The 21,217-nt window shown below is 34.1% G+C and overlaps 1 protein-coding gene across 9 annotated transcripts in view; it reads left to right on the forward strand.

Annotated features, from left to right (window-relative positions):
* Positions 1 to 21,217, forward strand: part of LOC124423679 (tensin-1-like) — a 196,134-nt gene that overhangs the window by 131,132 nt on the left and 43,785 nt on the right. For all 9 annotated transcript variants that reach the window (XM_046961733.1, XM_046961727.1, XM_046961740.1 and 6 more), the window contains one exon: positions 14,649 to 14,795. In XM_046961733.1, coding sequence (XP_046817689.1) covers positions 14,649 to 14,795 — 147 coding nt within the window. The remainder of the gene's footprint in view (positions 1 to 14,648; positions 14,796 to 21,217) is intronic.

Raw genomic sequence — 21,217 nt, forward strand, 5'->3', positions numbered from 1 at the left:
AGGAGAACTACTTATGCTTACAAATTGAATATAATATAAATTGAATATAATATAAATTGAACAAATAAATGTTATTCATCGATGACAGTATAATAACTATTAGTCGATATATTAATTATCGTAATAAAAATAATATTTTTTCTTTTTTTTTTTTTTCTATATGAATATACCTATGCTAGATTTATCGAGCATTTAGGAATTTTCCTTCGTATTTATAATAATAAACGCTTTAATAGTTTTAGCGGATAGTAAAAAAATTCAAAATTGATAGACAAAAATGATGAATTAAATTACAAAAATCTAGGGAGAAGAAGAAGGATGGTAATCGATCGCATCGTTTCCAAGGTAAACCTTAGTGGCTACGAAGCTTTCAGGATGGCGGAAAAGCGGCCACTGATGGAAACGCGATCCTTCGTTGAGTTAGCCAAGCACGCACGTATTACATCAAAAGCCTATTCTTCGATGTTGCCAACGATAGGAACCGTGACCTTCTCGTTTCGAGCTCTCTTTGCTTTTCGTCGAGAGCCTTGAGAGAACGAAAGGGAGAAAAAGAGAGAGAGAGAGAGAGAGAGAGAGAAAGTCACATGACGAAGAAAGAAAGAAAGAAAGGAAGAAGAACGCGTATGCGAACGAGAACAGCTTTGGATGCTGACTGGCTGCTTCTGCCGAGTAAACACGCGCACGGGGAGAGTAAGAAAAGGAAAAAAAAAAAAAGAAGTGTGCGTAGATAACCTTTGAACCTCTTGCGGAAGAATCGACTCCCTTTTTTTCCCCCCTTTCTCCTTTCTGTTCCCTTTCGCAACGGCACGGAATTACTCGTGCGTTACACCAAACACCACTCACGTGAAAGCAGAAACGCATCACCCTTCTTTTTCTCCACCCTTTTTTTTCCTCTTTTCTTTTTTTTTTTTCTCTTTTTCTTTATTTTTGTCCAACGATGTACTCCTTATCCCTTTTAATATTTCGTGGTACATTGCGAAAAGAAATGCCACCAGGGTGGTGCTAGTATTTTCTTCATTCAACCAAATTTTCATTTATTATATGTTTTATTATTTACCTCTAAATTTTATTATTGCCTCTACACACATTATCCACTGGATACACGTTGATATTTTTCTCTGTAATAATCGAAAAAATGTAGGCATAGAATTTTCACAATTAGCAGAATTTCTTTCAACAAATATACAAATGTATCGTATATGTATATGCACATACATTTACATATCTCGTTATCTTTTACTTTACGCTATAAATAATATAAATTCTTTAAAATGATTCCAAACAATTATTAAAGTCGTATAGAATCATGATTATTTTATTTTCTAATTCTTAATGAGAAATAATTTAAGGATTAATCTTTAAATCGACAAATACAAAATGAAATGTATAATATATGTAGATCAAAGAAAAAATTATTTTAAGAATAACGAACGATATACCATATTCGATGGTACGATAGTAAAGTTCACTTTCAATGAATTCGATGATACTATCATAGTAGAAAGAACGAATGCATCGGAGACCTGCGTTTCGCCGTAGAGTGCTGTTTCGTGTATGCACGAGAAAATCCGCAGGTGGAGAGTAAATATAGCCGTTTCCACCCCGTTCAAGTAGCGGAATTGGGTGGATGCAGCCAAAGGCCCCACGTGGCCCACAACTCGCACTACCCTGCACACCTATTCCCTACCTTTCTACTCTCTCCCCCAACCCTCCCTCCCTCCCTCCTTCCTTCAATACAAGCACCGCCGGTGGCGCCACTTTTCAAAGGTTACCGCCCTTTTTCATCGTTCTATGTTTACCCTTGCGGCCTCTTTGCTTTATCCTATATATGTGTTCACGTACCTTTCATTGATACATACTTTTTGCCTTAGACAGTATCAAAGGATTGATCCTTTCATCATTCGAATATCACGTTGTTGTTTCATTTTTATTGTTATATTGATGTTTTTGTTGTTATAAACATCATTCCAGTTTCTCTGTTCTTCGTATCCTTTATGAGAAAAGAATCAATGTTCATCCCAATTTCTCTTATATTTTATACTTCAGTAAATTTACTCTCTCTCTCTCTCTCTCTCTCTCTCTCTCTCTCTCTCTTTTTCAAAAGAAAAATCTGCTTCGTTTTTTTCTTATCAAAGAAATCATTAAATTTTAGCATCCACTAATATTTAGAATACATCGTTGATAAAAATAAATGTAAGTTAATGAATACTTACCGATAAATAAAATTGTTAATTTGTACTTTTTCGTATCGTAAAGACTTGTTATAATGCTTTCAAGAAAAGACTCTTTAATTTAATTCTCAAAATATTCACTCAAAAAGAAAAATTGAAAAGAAAAAGAAAAAAGTGGAAGGAAAAAAATCGAAAGTCAATCTATACATATATCGAATCCAAATCCGTACGCGATCGCCGGATATGTTTTTCTCTCCATCTACGGATTTACTCGTGCATACACGGAACAGCACTCACGGTAGCAGCGCGTATCTCAACTATGAGTACTCCACCTGATGGCGGATGCCAGCAGCCATCGTCCTCGACGAATGTCCGAGCCTTCCCTGTCACTCCGATTCATCGACTTAACGCCCCAAGTTTTCAGTTTCACCGACAAATATCCACTCTCAAAGTCTCGTTTCATATGTATCAAATATTATCAAAATTTGTCATCGATGTAACTGCCAAAATCGAGAACAACGATCCTTTTATCAGAATACAAAATGATTGATAGATAATAACGGTATAAAATTAATATTTATTTAATATCCTGTCTGATCTATTAACGAACATGCAAAATTTATTGAAAAAGAGAAAATATGTATATCCATAGAAAATAATTAAAAGTATATAATTTCGCCTATCTAGAGAGCATTTAACAATAAAATATTTTTATCCTTTAACTTTATACACGTATACAAGAAAAAACCTCGACTTTTACAGTATTTACGGATAAAACGACGAATATTCTTTCGCAACGTTAATTTTCGACCATTCCCAAAGTCCCGTGGGGGAAGTTTCATAGAAAGCCGCAAAATATACATGATGTAAAGGAAAAAAAAAAAAAAAATGGAAAACAAAAATAAAACAGAGAAAAAAAACGGAACAAAAGAAAAAGTATTCATAGTCTATGGGGGTAGATTGGCAGCGCATCGACGGTTTACGAGGAAACCGCTGATAGCCTGGCATACACGCAAACATCGCTGAAAAATACATTCGAGCTGGTCTATGTCGCGCATTGTTGCAGTTTATGGTCCTCGTAAATGCATCCTTGCGCGTCAACATTCGTCGTTTAACCGTGCATCCTTGCATAATACTTGCATCCTTGTCTTCTCGTTTCGTTCATGAAAACAGTCGACACGATCGACCTATCCGAGAAAGAGAAGAACACGTCGACGTTTATACATACACGTACGTAATCTGAACCACGAGCACATGCATATGCAAATGTGGATAAAAATATTACTACATGAATGAAATTACTTACTACAAGTAAACACGATATTTATACTCATACGTAAACATCGATATAAACATACACATCTACCATATAGATATGCATACATATTGTAGGGGCGAAATTCCACCATAACATAACTATTAGGTAATGAATTCATAAAAAAGATTGGTTTAAAAGATCCAATATACAAATCCCTATTCAATCACCCGAAGACTCCAATTTTTCCGAGGATCATATAGTACAAACATACGTGACCACTCATGTAATACATACCGGGCAAAGTTTTAGTCATGGTAAAGTTTAGTAATAGGAAGTATGAATAAAACAATGCTTTTAGTTTTTGTTTGAAGAATTTCAATCAATACATAGTTTCTCGTTCTCCTCTATTTTTTTTTTGTCTCTGTTAAAAATACCACGGCATTTATTATTGTACGAGAGAGTTTGCTATTGAACGCGAGTTATCAAGAATTAATGCACGTATCGAATTCTTACTTTTTGGGTTTCTAACGACGAACGACCAGACATTTCTAACTGTATATAAATTACACTTACATATGCCATTTTTTTTTTTTCTAAATTTTCTATTAATAATTCATCGAATAATACAGCGAATTTAACGAATCGTCGAGCGATTAAATCTGCAAAAAAAAAAACAGAAAAAGTATTAACTTGTTAGGATAAAATTTGTTTAATAACATTTTTCGTGTCACACAAACACACGCATAATTTCGAGATACTACGAAATCAATCAATTGCCTACATAATAAAATCTAATATGAGAGTTATTCGTAAATTTACAAAAATAAATATAGACCAGGTGCTAAAAAGAGAAAGAAAATTCGTCCATTTTATAACGAAAAAGAGATGTAAAAATATTGAAATTGTAAACGATGGGTCAATCGAGTTCGTTGAATCGATGAATCATCCAATTACAAACATTTACGGTAGCGCACCTTTCTTCCGATATTCATCGACGTAAAGCGAAAATTGTAAAAAAAAAAAAAAAAAAAAAAAAAAAAAAAAAAAAAAAAAAAAATGAGACGGTAAATATTCGTGTAAAAACTCCAATCTTTTTGAAGCAAACATATGTCGATCGTTCTCCGTCATCCTATTTTCATCCGTTCGAATATTTTCATTTCCGCTAGTCTATTTTATGAGCCATAGTATTTTCCGCTTCCTACGATTTCTCTTTCACACATTTTGTTACGTGAAACGATCAACAATGGTAAGGTTCGACGAAAAAGAAAAAAAAAACCTCCCCATCAAATGTTAAACCGATAGAATTTTACCACGTACAATCAATCCAATTCTGTTTCTTATTCTCAAAATTAAATTCCAATATGAAAAAATTTTTCAATGATCGAAAGATCTTTCGAAACAAAAAAGTAGGATTTTTCTTGATCTTTAAATTAAATATTAAAGCGTAAAGTATAAAGACTTCGTAATAATCTCTCATACTTTCTAATAATCCAACAATTTTTCATTTTGTCTTTGACGAAAAGATATTACCGCTTGTCAATCGACGTAGACGCAATTACGCGCTCGTACGTAGAAAAGTCGTGAAGTTTTTCAAGAAGAGATAGAAAGAGATGCCTCTCGCTAGCATCCAATAAAATTCGCATAATCTCTAGAGTAATTCGAGAGCGTAGAGAAAGAAGGAATATAGAAAAGATAGAAAGAGACATGCAATAAGCTTGAAGAGAGTATTAGTTATAGAAGGAAAATGTAAAAGAAAAGAGAAGAAAAGAAAAAAAAAGAAAAAGAAAATGAAAGGAAGATAAAAATAAGCCACGAGAAGAGGTTCAAAGAGAAAGAGACTCGGAAAGAGGATAAAAAGAAAAAGATAAAGAAAAAAAAAATAAAGGAGAAGGAGGAGAAGAAGGAGGACGAGGAGAAGAAGGAGAAGGGAAAGGAGAAGAGACGAGTAACAGCCAATTGCGAGACAAGAATGGAAGAGGGTGAGTGGCGTGACAGAGCGACGAGGAAAATAACGATGCCGTTGGATACTCTGAGATAGACTGACGAACTTGGCGAAACGATCCTCTCGAGAGGGTCGTTTGTCGTGACCACCGGGACACGATTGATATCGTGCATAGTTCTACTCGTGAATAGTTGGGTCCGGTTCCACGCGCCAATGTAGAATAACCAAGTACAACATATGTATGTACGTGCTAAGCACACTTCTAAGTGCTCACCGTACGCTTGGTCTTTCCTTTCTAACGATTTATGATGTTCGGAGAGTACGCATGGCTTCGTACTTAGAAACAAGCTCAACTATTTGTGGCTCCCTTCTAACAATCGACCAAAATAATCTATTCCACTATGATGACTTTTCTCTAATTGCTCCTAAAATATTTCCTCTCCTTTCATCTTGTCGTTTTCCTTTTTCAATTCGAATTAATGCAAAATTAAGTCTTCGATAAAGTTGAAAACAAAAAAGAAAAAAAAAATCGAAAAATATAAATTTCCTTTACTTTAATCGCAACGATCTATATAGACGTATTTAAACGCGCACGATATGTACAATATATTTGATAACTTACATAATATGTAACTCGGGAAGGGAGGGAAAAAAAATTAATCGAGAACTAAAAGTATCGAAAATCTATATTCCTCGTCGAGAAAGTTATGAAATCGGTTTGATATTTTGTGTACCTAAATATCTTCTTTTTTCTTTTTATAGACTCATCATGTTGAAACGAGCTAACATAAATTTTTCTGAAAAAGCAATGATCGCAAGTGTTTGTCTAAGAAAATTTATTAATGTTTGTACGAACGTTTCATTTCACTTATCGTAACTTTTAAAAATAATCTGATAAAAGAATACACGATCTTGAAATCGATGATACTTTACCATGAAGTCGTCGAGATCTCATGCCGAAGGTTTTGGTTATCGATTTTCGTACAATATATCTATATAGATACCATGACATTATGCAAACACGATCACGCGCAATAATTCACTGTTTATTGAACGGTGTCCTGGAATGATGGTACGTCGATTATATCACAGCGATAGGTAATCCTTGTACAACGTAACAATGCTGATAATAATTTACATACGAGGATAGTAGAAATTTCAAACGGGACTGTATCTAACGAGTTAGGTATTAGATAGGTACATTATATAACATGAATAACATACTCGTACGATAAATCAAAACATATTGAACGATAAAATAAAATATAATAATTCTCGATTCTCTTATATTATATATTTCCATATTATTACGAATTGTAATGCCTAAATATTTAACAGAAAATATACAAATACGAGATGATATTGAATATGCAATATCCTCTTGAAAATTTATATCCTCTATTAATCGGGGAAATTCAGATTGGAAATTTTAATTTCGTAAAAGTTCCACATCGAGAAGTTTCTCGATGTTGGAAATGAAATTGCTATCGTACGTATCGAAATTGAAATCGGATTGTTATACGGATCATCGATATTTCGATCAACGATGAAGATTAACCATACTTTTTTCCGTTCGTTCTGGTTTTGAACTTTCGATAAACTCGAAAGCGAGGCATTATAAATAATACGAATAAATCGTATGTCAAAATCGAGAGCGCTCGTTTGCAACGAAACGGTGGTGTACTACTAAAGGTGAAACTAAATTTGAAATTATTCACCAGAATGGATCCGGTTCTGGAAGGGGGAGGGGAGGGGAAAGGGCGCGACGATCAAAAAGCAGGAAGAACGAAGGAGCGTTTCTTAAAGCTCGTTAAAAAGTTCCCAGCCGGAAATGGACCAAGCTGAATTTCCACGTAATTCTAGAAAATCTCCAAGTCCCATGGGGACTAAGGTCTTGACTTTCTTAGCTTTACACAGGACTTTACTATATCGACATATCCTTTAAGCGGTGATAACGACCCTGCCGACTTCCTTCTTACTTCGATACCGAAGAGATCCGATTTAACGGTTTTACTTCACCACAGAAATTCCTCCTTGTCGACGGATAATTAACTAAAAACTTGTGTTATTTATTAGTACGTCTGAACTACTTTTAAAAAGCGTAATATAAAAACATCCAATTATAAGTATTATTTTCTTATTTCTTTTCTTACTTCTTACGTTAAGTAAATATATCGATTTATTTTTATATATATATAAAATAAATAAATTAAGTTTGAAGTTTTAACAAAATGTCATTATCATTTGATTAATCTTATCTAACATTCGAATGTTTGTTTATTCTAATTCACGATTACCAAATGATATTTTCAATTTTTTTTTTTTTTTTTTTTTTCCTAAAAAATCCAAGTAGATACGAGGCGCGAATAGTTCGATATTTATAATATAGCTGACGACAAGAGAGACGTAGGAATGATTCTTTCTCGTTAAAAAGCTCACGAAGTTGTTACAGAGTACAATATCGAGTGAGACATTTTTAAGAAAATTTTTCCCGTGTGTGCATCAAATCGATATGGTTAGGGAAGATAACCATGAGAGGTACTCATCGGTTTCGTGAAAGACGAGAAGTTTGCTTAACATACAGGATCACCGCGAATTTCTTCTTGAATAAGGGGAATTGTGAAAGGAAAGAAAATACAAAGAGATAGAGAGAGATAGAGAGAGATAGATAGATAGAGAGAGAGAGAGAGAGAGAGAGAGAGAGAGAGAGAGAGAGAGAGAGAAAGAGAAATAGAAACTTGAAAGAAAGAGGAGAAAAAAGGGAAGGTGCAGAAGAAAGAAGAGAAAAGTTATCGATGGTACCTTCACCTTCTGGCATCGTTTATATCTTCTGCACGTATACAGTTACCAATGGCACCTACTACAACGATCTGGTATCTACTACTACCGATAAGAATTTGCACGATAGAATCTATGTTTCCAAATTATCCTATATATACTTTCGTTTCTCAGTTCCTCTTTAGAAATATCGATGAGAAATCGTATAGATTAAAATCGTAATATTTACGAGTAAGATTGTAAGAAGAAAAAGAAAAAGAAGAAATAAAAATAAAAAGAACAAGTAAATGGGTACTCAAAGAATAATGACGAAATCGTCAACGCTTATTTTCTCTTCCGATCAGACATTTCGATCTTCTTCGATCGGTCGTTAAGAAGATCGTTTACGTACGTAATGCTGTATTCTGTTGTTTCTTTCTCTCTCTCTCTCTCTCTCTCTCTCTCTCGTCTAAAGTAAACGTGGGCAACCTTTTTTTTCTCCCTCTTCTTATAATCTTTCTCCTTTGTTTCATTCAAATTTTCTCCACCGATCTTCGCGGTAGGGTTGAAAAAAAGAAGAGACGAGAAGGGCGGCGGCGGTGGCATTCGAAACACAATAGAAAATGATCCACGTCGTTACTCGCGATATTATAAAGATGAAACAACGAGCAAGCTTTTTCCAACCTTTTTCTTGGAAGATTCTCGTTTCATTCGTCGTCCATTACTCCTCTCTTTAAATTCTCACCTCTCGTGTTCTTCTTCCCCAGCCACTTCCTTCCTTGGCTTCGTTCCTGTCCGTTGAGAAAGAAAAATTATGAAGTTTCACGAATGCTTTTATCATCGGCCACGCGACGATTACGAGTCCCCGGAGGAAAATCGTCCATTCCTTTTCTTTTCTTTACCCTTCCTTTCTTTCCTTTTCCTTCTCTCTCTTATTCTATCCTTTCCTTTCCTATCCCTTTTTAACTTACTTCCACTCGAACGATCGTTCTACGATATTAACACGTTGCGAACCGAAGACGTGAATCGATACCTTTTGTTTTTGAAGCGTTGAGAAGCGGAAACGTCTGATTTACGTCTTGATTTACGTCTTTCAAACGGTCCCGTGCATCATTGTTATCAGACTACTATATATAAAAGGAGATGAGTCGTTATAACGTTATCGATCGGAAATTGATTGCTTGACAATTTTCTTTTATGAGAAAACTTTGAAATCTTTTGTCTTGTCGCGCATAATCTATCAGGCTGTAAATTAATTGTAGTTATAGATTCTCTTCTAATTTCGATTTTATTAATTATTTTTACAACAGATCCTGATCCATATTTACACGATACGAATTTATAAGTTCAACGGAATAATGATTTTTAAAATATGCTCTAGAAAAAAAAAGAAAAGAGAGAAAAATAAAAAAAGAAATGAGAAGAATATTACAATGAATAATGTTTTATTATTTGTCCAAATTTTGATAAGGAGATTAATTTACAATCCAGAAAAATTAAAAATCTCGAATTGACTTCTTTCTCGATATATCCTTCTCACGTAGATCTATCTACATTGCTCCAAGTGAATGCATGGATCATGAAAAATTCAACGTAAATTCTTGGGAAAGGCAACGAGTTTTACCTCAGCGAAATACGCTTTGCTATCGCGTTCCATTTTTTCCCCTATTTTTTTTTTCTTTTTTTTTTTTTTATATATGCCACGTCATCTTTCCAGAGAAAAACTTTGTATCTAGCCACCATAACTTTTACGGTTATCGTCATTGACTCTCGACAACGTGCTTCTCTTATATGCACGAACAATAAATTTATAAATGTTTGTTCTTTCGAATTGCGAGGTAAAACAATAACTCGAATTTTAATTGTATATTTTACTCATAATTAAAACGATTATAATTTACTGATTCGTAAAACCGATCTTTACATATTTAATATATATATATATATATATATATATATATATATATATATATAAACATTTATAATGATGAGTTGAAATTATTTCTTTTGAATAAATAAGAGACTAGACAAAAAGATCGATTAAATATTACTATATTTTAATGTTTTAAGAAGTAAAATATACGTTTTCAAAGAGATTAAAAATTGTGATTACGATTGGTTATAAAAAAAAAAAAAAAATTAGAGTGGTACATTAACGTTTTATCATCGTTATGATTAAAAGTAGCAATTTTAAAATCGAAAGTAACGTAATCGTAAAGTTGCCACGAAAGAATGCAAATGTGTTGGTCTGTATCGAGTGTACATACCTACAACTCCCTGATATTCACGGAATAAAAATATTTTACGCTTGGCGTCGCGAAATAAAAGTACGTTTATACCTTTACCGATATTACGGTAAGGTAACTGCGCCAGCTTATAAACGTGATGCATGTAAAAGTATATCTCTCGCATATGTGCGAGGGATGAAGACGTGACCTCGAGTTTTACGTGAGCTTCAAATCGAAATATGTTCTGGTAAACGAGGGCGTATTCGACTTATTCTCGATTATTTTTCAAAGATCAAATTATCTATTAGATTAAATTAAAACAAAAGAAAACCCACGTCACGTTCCGTAGAAAGTAAATCTGTGTGGAACAATTAAAAAAAAAAAAAAAAAAAAAAAAACAAAAAAAAAACAAAAGAGGAGAAAGAAAAAAAATACCAGACTAGTCGCGATCAAAGAGGGAAAACTGTAAAGTATTAACGATATCTTTCGTTAAAGGATCGTATACCGAATACGAGAGCTATAACTCAAGGACAATGAGAACGCTTTTGTGGCTATAAAAAGATACTTGAAAAATATTAAAAGTCGTTCCGGTGAAGGCAAGAAGAATCCTGCCATGTAAGGAAAACCGATAAATTTTGATCGAACTCATCGACGAACGCGTTTATACGAATCGAAACGTTCCAATGTAAGTACGTATCTAGAATATACGTTTGATCTTCCCTTTTGACGTAATGAAGTAAAATATGAAAACTCAATATTCTCTTTTCTCTCTCTCTCTCTCTCTCTCTCTATATATATATATATATATATATATATAGAGAGAGAGAGAGAGAGAGAAGATATATAGGATATATCTTCGTATGTAATATCTCCGATGCCTGCGACATTACTCTGGGAAAAAATGTTAATTATAAAAAATGTGTACAATGAAGTATTCCAAGCCATAACGAATTACATACGTTACATGATCTACCGGGTGTTGCTTATATAAGTAAAAAAAGAAAGAAGAAAAAAAATCTATTGAGCACGCACAGACGGTAGGAAGTAAAGTTTCCAAAGGTCATTACGTATGGTTATTCAGCGAAATCCTTACCAATCGCACATCTGCGGACTAATGATTTGCGGATTGGTCGAACAATATTTCGAAACTACTCGAAGAGAGTTTGAAAACGTAACGCGAAACATGGCGAGACATTGAGTTTCGCGTAGAAATTCTTTTTTTCCTTTGTTCTTCTTTTTTTTTACTTTTCCTTTTTTCCTTTTTCTTTTTTTCTTTTTATTTTCTTTTTTTTTTTTTTGAATATCACGAACGAGTACAACGGTGAACCATTAAAAGTTTCATGTTGAACGAATTCGATGAAGAAAACTTCGCCACGAGCGCTCGACCTCGCCCGTCTCCGAAGTGGCCAATAATCGCGATTTATTCCTTTTCTTTTTTTTCTTTTTTTTTTCTTTTTTATTTTTCCTTTTTTCATTTCTTTTGTCGTCGCGGTTTAACTGGCGTTAATCAAAGCACCGAGACACGACAATGTCTCTATCTCTTTCTCTTTCTTTCTTTATCTCTCCTTCCTCTTATATTATCATACTCTTCAATTAATTGCCTAATTATTTATCGGTCTTCAATAAAATTTAAATACGATCATTCGAGGAGTGTTTCACGAGGATATTTTGTAATAATAAATTCTTTCCTCTCTCTTTCTCTTTCTGTCTGTCTGTTTTACTCTCTCCCTCTCTCCCTCTCTCTCTCTCTCTCTCTCTCTCTCTCTCTTTCTTTTTTTCTGTCTGTCTCTTTCTCCCTCTTTTTTCAGTTTAATATGCAAAGTAACGAAAGCGCGACGCAAAGTAATAACAAATTTTATATCTTGACGATTCCACTGTTTCGCGCCTCCAAACTCTTTGACGTTCGAAACGATGAAAATTCATGTTCTCGTACATCGACAGGTCGTTTAAAGTGAAACTTTTTACGACCATTATACGATGTATTAAACTATCTAAAGGTTCTATAAAAACCTATTAAAATTGTCGCATTGTGATAATAAAAACGTGAACATTAAAGCCGAGCGAGCGAAAATTTGAAAAAAAAAAAAAAAAAAAAGGAAAGAAAGAAAAAATACTTTCATGGGAACAAAAAGTAACAGCGCAACAGCGATCTCTATCGGCGATCGTTCAAAGTAGAAAGCCCGAACGAATATATGCTCATACTTAAATGCGTATACGTCGGTAGAACAGATAATTTTATATTCATCATATTATAATTTACAACAAAATATACATCATTACTATATGTTATACAATTTCTTTATCTTTTTTTTTTTTTTTTTTTTTAAAACGATCACAAAAAATATATTATATTTTATAAGATATTATTGATCTATCGATCAATCGTATGATCTATTATAATATCGTTTAAGTATTCGATAGCGAGTACTTAAAATTCACATCCTACGTTCGTCGCATCGGATGTAATACAAAAGATTTACTATGGTCGCTAACGAGTCACGTTATTCTCAACTACTCCTTCTAATACGTATAAGTGATATTTATGAGATATCTCCCTTAATGAGGATGCTACCTCTCCCAAGTTAACTTTTGGAACAGTTTGTAAGCAACGCCCGCAATGCTCCGAATAAATTCTATTCGGACTGATTGAATCGTATAAAAAGGAAAGACAATAACGTTATCATCGTAAATTGGATCAAATTTGTTGGCTAATGTAATAAACACCAATATCCTTTCTCAATTAGATATTTAATATCGAAGAAATTAAACGTCATAACTGTTCTTCAAAACGACAAATTGAATTGATAAATGAGTATGAACGTTTGATCATTGTCTACCAAATTTATCTTTAAATAAATCAAGAGTAATTTTTTCTCGGTAGACCGAGAAAGAGATGGTAAAAAAGCAGCTTCGAAATTCGAGTTCTCGGCAGACATTTCCTTGCTTGGGAGTCGAGTCGAAGTACGTAGGTAGGAAAGAGTGAGGTAGATAAAAAGAGGGAGGGGGCGTACTAAACCTTTCTCCGACGTTATTTACCCCGACGAAGAAAACCCGTTATCCGTAATGATGCACTTTGGAAGGAGCAGCTATGGAAGAGAGTAAAAGAGAGAGATAGATAGATAGATAGATAGATATATATATCTATATAAAGAGAGAAAAAGAGAGAGAGAGAGAGAGAGAGAGAGAGAGAGAGAAAGAAAGAGAGAGAGACATGTCGTGCTTGCACTACTCTGGAAAAATAGAATGTATGTGGTCGTATATATGTGATTTCGAGAGTTTTGACGTACACGGTGAAGCTGAGAAAGAACGATCCGACGTGTGACGAGGCTTACGTCGAAATGATAAAAACGACGAAAATTCACGGAGAAAAAGAGAGAGAAAGAAAGAGAGGGAGAAAAAGAGAGAGAGAGAGAGAGAGATCAAAGCTATAAGGCCGAGTACTGTGCTCGTCGAGATAACAAATTCCTGCGGCATGAACTCCCATGTACCGTATTTGTAGAGTGAAAGGAGTCGTGCCATTTTACATTACGGACTACGAGCTAACCATTTCCGCTTCGATTCACGCGCAATGGCTTCTTCTTACGGGATAGAAGAGCTAAGGGTCGATCTTGATTTAAATAAAATGAATTATACTAGCACATACCAACTCGTTGCGTTGTATTCTCCTACGAATATCTAATGTATCGTACCACATTCGACATTTTGTATCGTTCATCTTGCTAATTTATTATCTCTCTTTCGATTCGTTTAAACATACAATAGAGAAATTTCCATAAAATTATTTATATCCATATAAAATTTTCTATTTACCAATTTTATTCATTGTTATTTATTATCTGTTGCTTTACAATTTTTGATTTATTATTTGCTTTATCATCTTGTCAAACAAAACGGACCTTCTCGTCTTTTTATTTTTGTATTTATCACGAACAGAAAATAATCAGTAGCCTCGATAAAACTAATAATTACACAATGACAAATGTTAAGAGAAATATGAGTCATTACGTATGAACCTTGAACAAAAAAAAAAAAGATGAAGAATTTGTGGAATGCAATGCAATTCAATGCAATCGTCGAAGGTCAAAGGGCACACGCGACAAGTAAGCGGCAAGAATCAAAGGAAACCAAAGATATTATTACGTATCGTTGTATACGTGTCAGTATAGCTGTGAAACAAGTAAAGCAGCACGCTTATTCGCTTTAATGATAAATGTAAAATATATATTTAAATATGATAAATAATATCTCCTTAATAATTGTATATTCTTCATTTTCTTCTTTCACTTTTACAGTGCGTGCAAATGGCGCACGCGTTAAGGCGCATCTCCTACGCGACTTGTGAACCCCGACACGCTCAGTTCAGCTTTTTGGCTCGAGAGCCCAGGGCGCATTTTAGCATCCAATACTGCCACTCGTTCGTCACCGAATCTGCAGAACAGGTAAGTCCGTATTCTCATAATTTCATTTTTAATACTCTTACAAAAAAAGACGAGTAGAAGAAAAAAAGACAGTAAAAGTATCGAGATAATCTAAACAAAAATTTTTAACTTAACAATTTTCTCCATGTACAAAATCAATCATTCGAAGAAGTACTTATCTTTTCTATCTATAAAAACAACAATAATAACAGCAAAAAAAAATCAAAAAAAAAAAAAAACAAAGAACTTTCATACGATCACGAAAAAGATATTTCATTGGTATCCGTGAGACAGGAAAGAACACTATTTTATACGCTTGAAAAAGCGTACAAAACTTCAAATCGTTTCGTCTCACACGTATATTCTTTGGTAATTCCTTCAGTAAAGGAATCAGCGAACAGTAGCAAGAAAAAAAAAAGAAGAAGAGGAAATTTCTTCGCGTTGATGTTAGTTCTTAAAACGAAAGGAGTTGCGATTCTCGTCAGATTGGATGGACCGAGTAAGAAGAGAAAGGAAAGAAGAGAAGAGAAAGAGAGAAAGAGAAAGAGAGAGAGACAAAAATGGACAGAGAGATTGAGAGAAAGAGAGAGAGAGAGAGAGAGAGAGAGACAGAAAGGGACAGAGAGATTGAGAGAGAGAGAGAGAGGGGGAGAGGTTGTCCTTGGCAAAATCGTAATAATGCATCGCCATCCTCTAGGACAAATTGCTCCGTCACACTGAAAAGACAGTCTCAGCGCGAAGGATATTACTCGACGATGAAATCCGTTACGCGAACGCGAATGTTAGGCGAATAACGTCCCAACCATAACTGCCACTCCACATCCGTAGAAACTCCTTTGGAATCTATTGCACGTGCGAAGTTATTACACCATAGTAAACCTTCTATCATTAAGAGAGTCTATGTTATGAAACTTATGCCACTTCATGTTAAAACGCAACTCTCAACCTTGTAATACGATTGCAAGGCACTTCATTATGATCACATCGCGAACTCGTAAAGGATAACTTATACATCGATATTACACGTTTCTTAAAATCATTGTACATTAATTCGATAAACCTTTTGTATTGTTATTTAATGATTTCCATTCGAAATGTTCTTTGAGCGTTACGATCTATAAATTGAATTCCATGGAACTAACATTACATGAAACCCGCATTAATCTACTTTTCCCAAAATAAACTAATATCGATGTATCGTATAAATTATATCGTATTATTTATATTAATAATATTGACATGGAAATGATTATTTGATTTAAGAAGATAATTTAAAGAAAATAATTGTCCTTCTATAATAAATTAAACAATTCTAATGTTCATAGAATAGAAAGAAAGAAAGATAAGAGAAATAGATATAGAGAGAGGTATATGTGTCAGGGAGTGAGGGTTAAAAGTAGCGCGAATGGAGGGTGTACATCAGAGACCCATAAAGTCCGAGAGTTCTGTTTGTAGCTCGTTGCATCGTTGAACCGCCATTAGTCTTGGCATCGTGAATTCAGACACTCTCTCTCTCTCTCTCTCTCTCTCTCTCTCTCTCTCTCTCTCTCTCTCTCTCTTTCTCACTTTCTTGTGCGCAAGCACGCGAGTACTCAACGCATTTACAGAGACACCGCAAACACGAACCGCCACCCTCGCTCTGTCCTTACCCGCAAATACCGACGCAACATCCCTAGCTCCTCCAAAGCTGTTCGTATAATCGACGATGATCACTACGAAGGTGTCCTGCCATACTCGATTAAGCCTACAAACATGCTACTAGACGATCTACTCTGCTCTTAGTTAATAACATCAATTAGATCTTCCATTGATAGAGAGAAAATGAAAGATCATTTGCAATGTGACATTGTAAGATCTAACATTACAAGCTTTCGCAAGAATGAATGGTCTAATTAAAATAAACAGCCTAATAAAATGCGTTTAGTATTTGCATTTAAAATTATCAGATATTATTACACGTACACGGTTGCATGCAAACGAGGATATTACTGTCGATCTTGCTAATGAAAATATATAACTTGTAAGTAATATGTTGATTGCAAACGATAATGAAAGCCGTATTGATATGTTAAAAAAAGAAAAAGAGAAAGAAAAAAAAAGAAGAAAAAGAAAAAAGAGGAAAGAAAAAAGAAAGAGAAAGAAAAATGAACGCAATGATTGGCCAACGTTTTGCAAAATTTATTCAAATATCAAAACCTTTCCATTTAATAGAGTCATTGTTTTAACGAAGCTTCTTCTCTAGATGAAAGATCGTAACTCGTAAAAAGATCCCTGTAATATGGCTATCTCTTTGCCGACGACCTTGACATTATCCATTGCTTTCAAGTCGCTGTCTACGTGCACGAAGTGTTCCACTCATTAGACTCTATCGTCCGGTCGATCTTCATTAGGTATCACTTCGTCTAGACGCACCTTGCTTTTCCACGAGACTCCTATTGCAAGATTCTCAAAGGCATGATACGCATGCGCCACCATTTAATCTCATGGTATTGAAATTATAACCACGACGTCGTTATGTAGTTGACAACCTTCTCGATTCTCGTTAAATATCAAATTTGCCCGATAAATTCTAAAATACGAGAATATTATTCGAAATGAATTTTATTCATGAAACGTGTTATCTTTTAAATTGGATGTAAACTTCGAAATGTCATAATATTCGGTCACGGGATATCATTATGATAAAGTTATTTTTTTTTTTTTTTTTTTTTTTTTTTTTATTCAATCGACGTAATATAAACTGTTTCTTTTTATCGGCCATTCATATTGACCGATCGTCAACAACTTCTGTAACGATGAAAGAAAATCAAGACTCGAGAACTCGTCGTATGTAGAAACTTCCTTTCTCGTAAATCAGGATTAGAGAAACAAACGAGATAGTAAACAGAATAAGAATAAAAAATAAGTAATGGTGAGATGTGATCGAAGCACGCGACGACGACGACGACGACGACTTTGTGTGGATTCAGTAAGAGAAAAGTAAAATCAAGGAGTTCAAAACTCGTTTTGCCATTTCGAAAGATCGGTTTCTTGATCTCACAGCTATCCCTTCGGTCGTTGACGCGCTCGCCATACTTTTTTAAGTGAAAAATATAATCTCCGACACGCCTACTTGTGGTCGAACTAATAAAAATTGAGAGAGAGAGAGAGAGAGAGAGAGAGAGAGAAAGAAAGAGAGAGAAAGAAAGAGAAAGGGAGAAAGAGAGAAAGAAGGAAGTCATAAAGTAATCTTTAGAAAGAAATATCATAAGACCCGATCATTCATCGATCACTCTCTAAGTATCATCCTTCTACTCACGCATATATATATATATATATATATATATATGTGTGTGTATATAATTATACAAAAGGAAAAGGACAGAAAGAGAGCTACCGCTTTTAAATATGGAAAAATTTCAAGAACATAAAAGGTAACTAATGGAAAATTCAAAGCATGAACGATGAACACCGATGAACAACGGTGCTTTATACAACGGTACTCTATACCATATGTCATTGTACATTTCCTAATCGATACCTTTTACATACTACCTAAATATTCTATTCTAAGTAAATTAAATATATGTGTTACGTTACTAAAATAAATCCTTTCGAATTTGTCATTTCCGATGTTGTGAAATTTTCGATCATTAATCCTTGGATATCACTGTTTTATCGTTAATATTTTATATCAAATAATTTGCATTTATATTTTATTGATTTTCTATTGTATTTTAAACTTGACAATTATTCTCAATTGAATTTGAAATTCTAAAGATATGACAGCGATAGAAAAACATTTATTATTCAAACAAATTACATGCAAGGGATTACGTAGATAAGACATGTTAATGACAATAAACAAGAAATCTCATTTATATATATATATATATATATTTACTTAAAAATTATTAAATAAATACATATAAAAAATAATGTATTTGATGTTCTTTTACATATAATTAAATTAAATCATTGAAAGATGCCTGTCAAACGGTTTTACAGTTTTCGTGAAAGTAAAACGAGATGTCGAATCAAATTCGACATAGGACCGTAAAATCATTTACGAGTGAATCCCCAATAAGATGAAAGAAAAACGAACTATCGAAAGATGACGTTGCGAAGAGAAGAATACACATGGAGGAATGCGACGTGAATTACAACGAAAGATGTTCTTTCGATATATTGCGATTATATAATCGAAAAAGTGCCGTCCCGATATCCGTACGATCGCTTGGTAGAAAAACGATCGCGCATCGTTTATGAAACCAGTTAAACCAGTGAGAGGGCTGTCCAAGCGAACATGGTTGTAAGGTGTGTACTGCTCCTTTTCGCTCCGATAAGTTTGCCGGCTTTGAATATCGTGAATGTACCAAGAGAGAGAGAGAGAAAGAGAGAAAGAGAGAGAGAGAAAAAAAGAGAGAGAGAGATACTCGTAAAGAAAGCACATGTAGATAACCCATGTTCTTGCTTACGCTCTATACGTAAAACATAAGCATTACGGGATAGTATAGTTGCACTTGTGAAATAGTATAACTCGATTTAACTTAAGCTAAAATAAAAATGAATAGCAATCTAACAGGAAATTTATTTTTCAAATAGCCGATAAAAATTTTTTCAAAATTTTGTTTATCCAAAGAATTATAACGTTTCGTCTATTATTATAAAATAATTATCATTTAAATTTTATACGAGCACAATATCTTTGAGTCTATGTATTGGCTAAGAGAAAGAAAGGAAAAAATAAAGAAAAAAAAAAAAAAAAAGAAAAAAGAAAAAAGAAAAAAAAGAAAAGAAAAAGTAAAAAGACGTAACACCTGATAACGATCATGTTTTTCCACAAGTGTTTTATGGAACTAATAAAAAAGACGGAATTCTTCTCTCGACGAAATGGAAAGGAGGTAAAATCTTTGTCTCTTGTAGCACACCCGGGAGTTCGGGAAAGCTCTCTCCAGGGAAATATTTCAAAATCTCAGCGACGTCGAGGTAGACATCGGTGGAATGCAGATCTTTCCTAACAGGAAGACGTAGTCGTAGGTAGTACGAGTAGCGCCATTCATGGCTGCTGACTCATTGCGCCGAGAGATAGAAATAGAGATAGAGAGATGAGAGGAAGGGAAAGAGAGAAAGAAAAAGAAGAAACAGACAGAGAGAAAGAGAAAGAGAGATAGAGAGAAAGACAGACAGACAGACAGACAGACAGACAGAAAGAGGGTTTCAGCTCTTCCGGTTGTCTGTCGACTCTCCGTCGTTGGTTCTCTAGTTTCGACGTACGTATCTACTTACGTATCATCTCTTGACAACTTGACTCTTACCACCAGCTGTCAAACTATACGTGGTCATATCTATAACAACAAAACATGGTTGGTGGTCTTTCACTATCGGTGATGACAGTCCGATAACACGGTGTAGCTTTGAAATGTTACGAATTCTTCATCCTCTTCCAAATTTCATAATATTATCAAATTTATACTAATCAATTAGAGTATAATACGCGACGATCTATATTATATACGTATATTATTACGAATTCATTTTGATTTTTAAACAAATGTTGTAGAAAAATCAATTATGGTTACGATTTTATGAATATTTCTTTACGATCGTTAGTATTGAAAGTAATCACAATGAAGTTCGTTAGAGGGAAAATGGAAACGAAACGAAACGTTTCCATGGCTCTTCTCGTTAATGCGCGATGAATGTAATAAAAATTTCAAGTTTATTCGGGTAGGATGGTCGTATTATTAAATGTTCAGGAGACAAATTTTAATACATAATTATTATGTAACTATACAATCTCTTTCATTCACGATGTTGCATCGTACAAAGGGCCTACCTTACAATGAATTATACACAAAGAAGCATTTTCTAACACGATAAAGTCTCGATTCCTTTATATCCACCTTCACAGTAACGTACGTACGTACGTAGTCTCGTAGCTTGGAATATTCGTTCGTCTCATCCCAGATTCCTTCGACCGTCTCTCTATTATGCGCAACATCACTTCTACCTAAAAGGATCCTTTATCACGTTCAAAATTCGATGTCAGAATTCGGTGTATGCTTTGCATCCTCTAAAATTACTCTAAAATTTTACCGACTAATGAGATGGAAATAACTCAAATAACAAAGAGACATATCTATATATACATGTGTGTGTGTGTGTGTGTGTGTGTGTGTGTATGTGCGTATATAGAGAACCGCAGAAAATTAAAATTTCTTAACTCGTTCAATGAATTCGAGAACAGAAAGTTCTATTATAGTATTCTCATTCCTCTCGTCTTGATAAAATATTCACAAGAGTAGGGTTCCTTTCAATTACGATCTCCGTATGATTTTAATTGCGTACTGAATCTAAAGAATGTGTTCATCGATATCGAAGTTACGATACTATTTAAGAACTACTCTAAGGGCATTCCATCGATTAATTGCTAATTTAATGAGAAGATATTGCGCTACCCT

The sequence above is a fragment of the Vespa crabro genome, chromosome 1 (assembly GCF_910589235.1).
Source record: "Vespa crabro chromosome 1, iyVesCrab1.2, whole genome shotgun sequence".
Classification (NCBI taxonomy): Eukaryota; Metazoa; Arthropoda; class Insecta; order Hymenoptera; family Vespidae; genus Vespa; species Vespa crabro.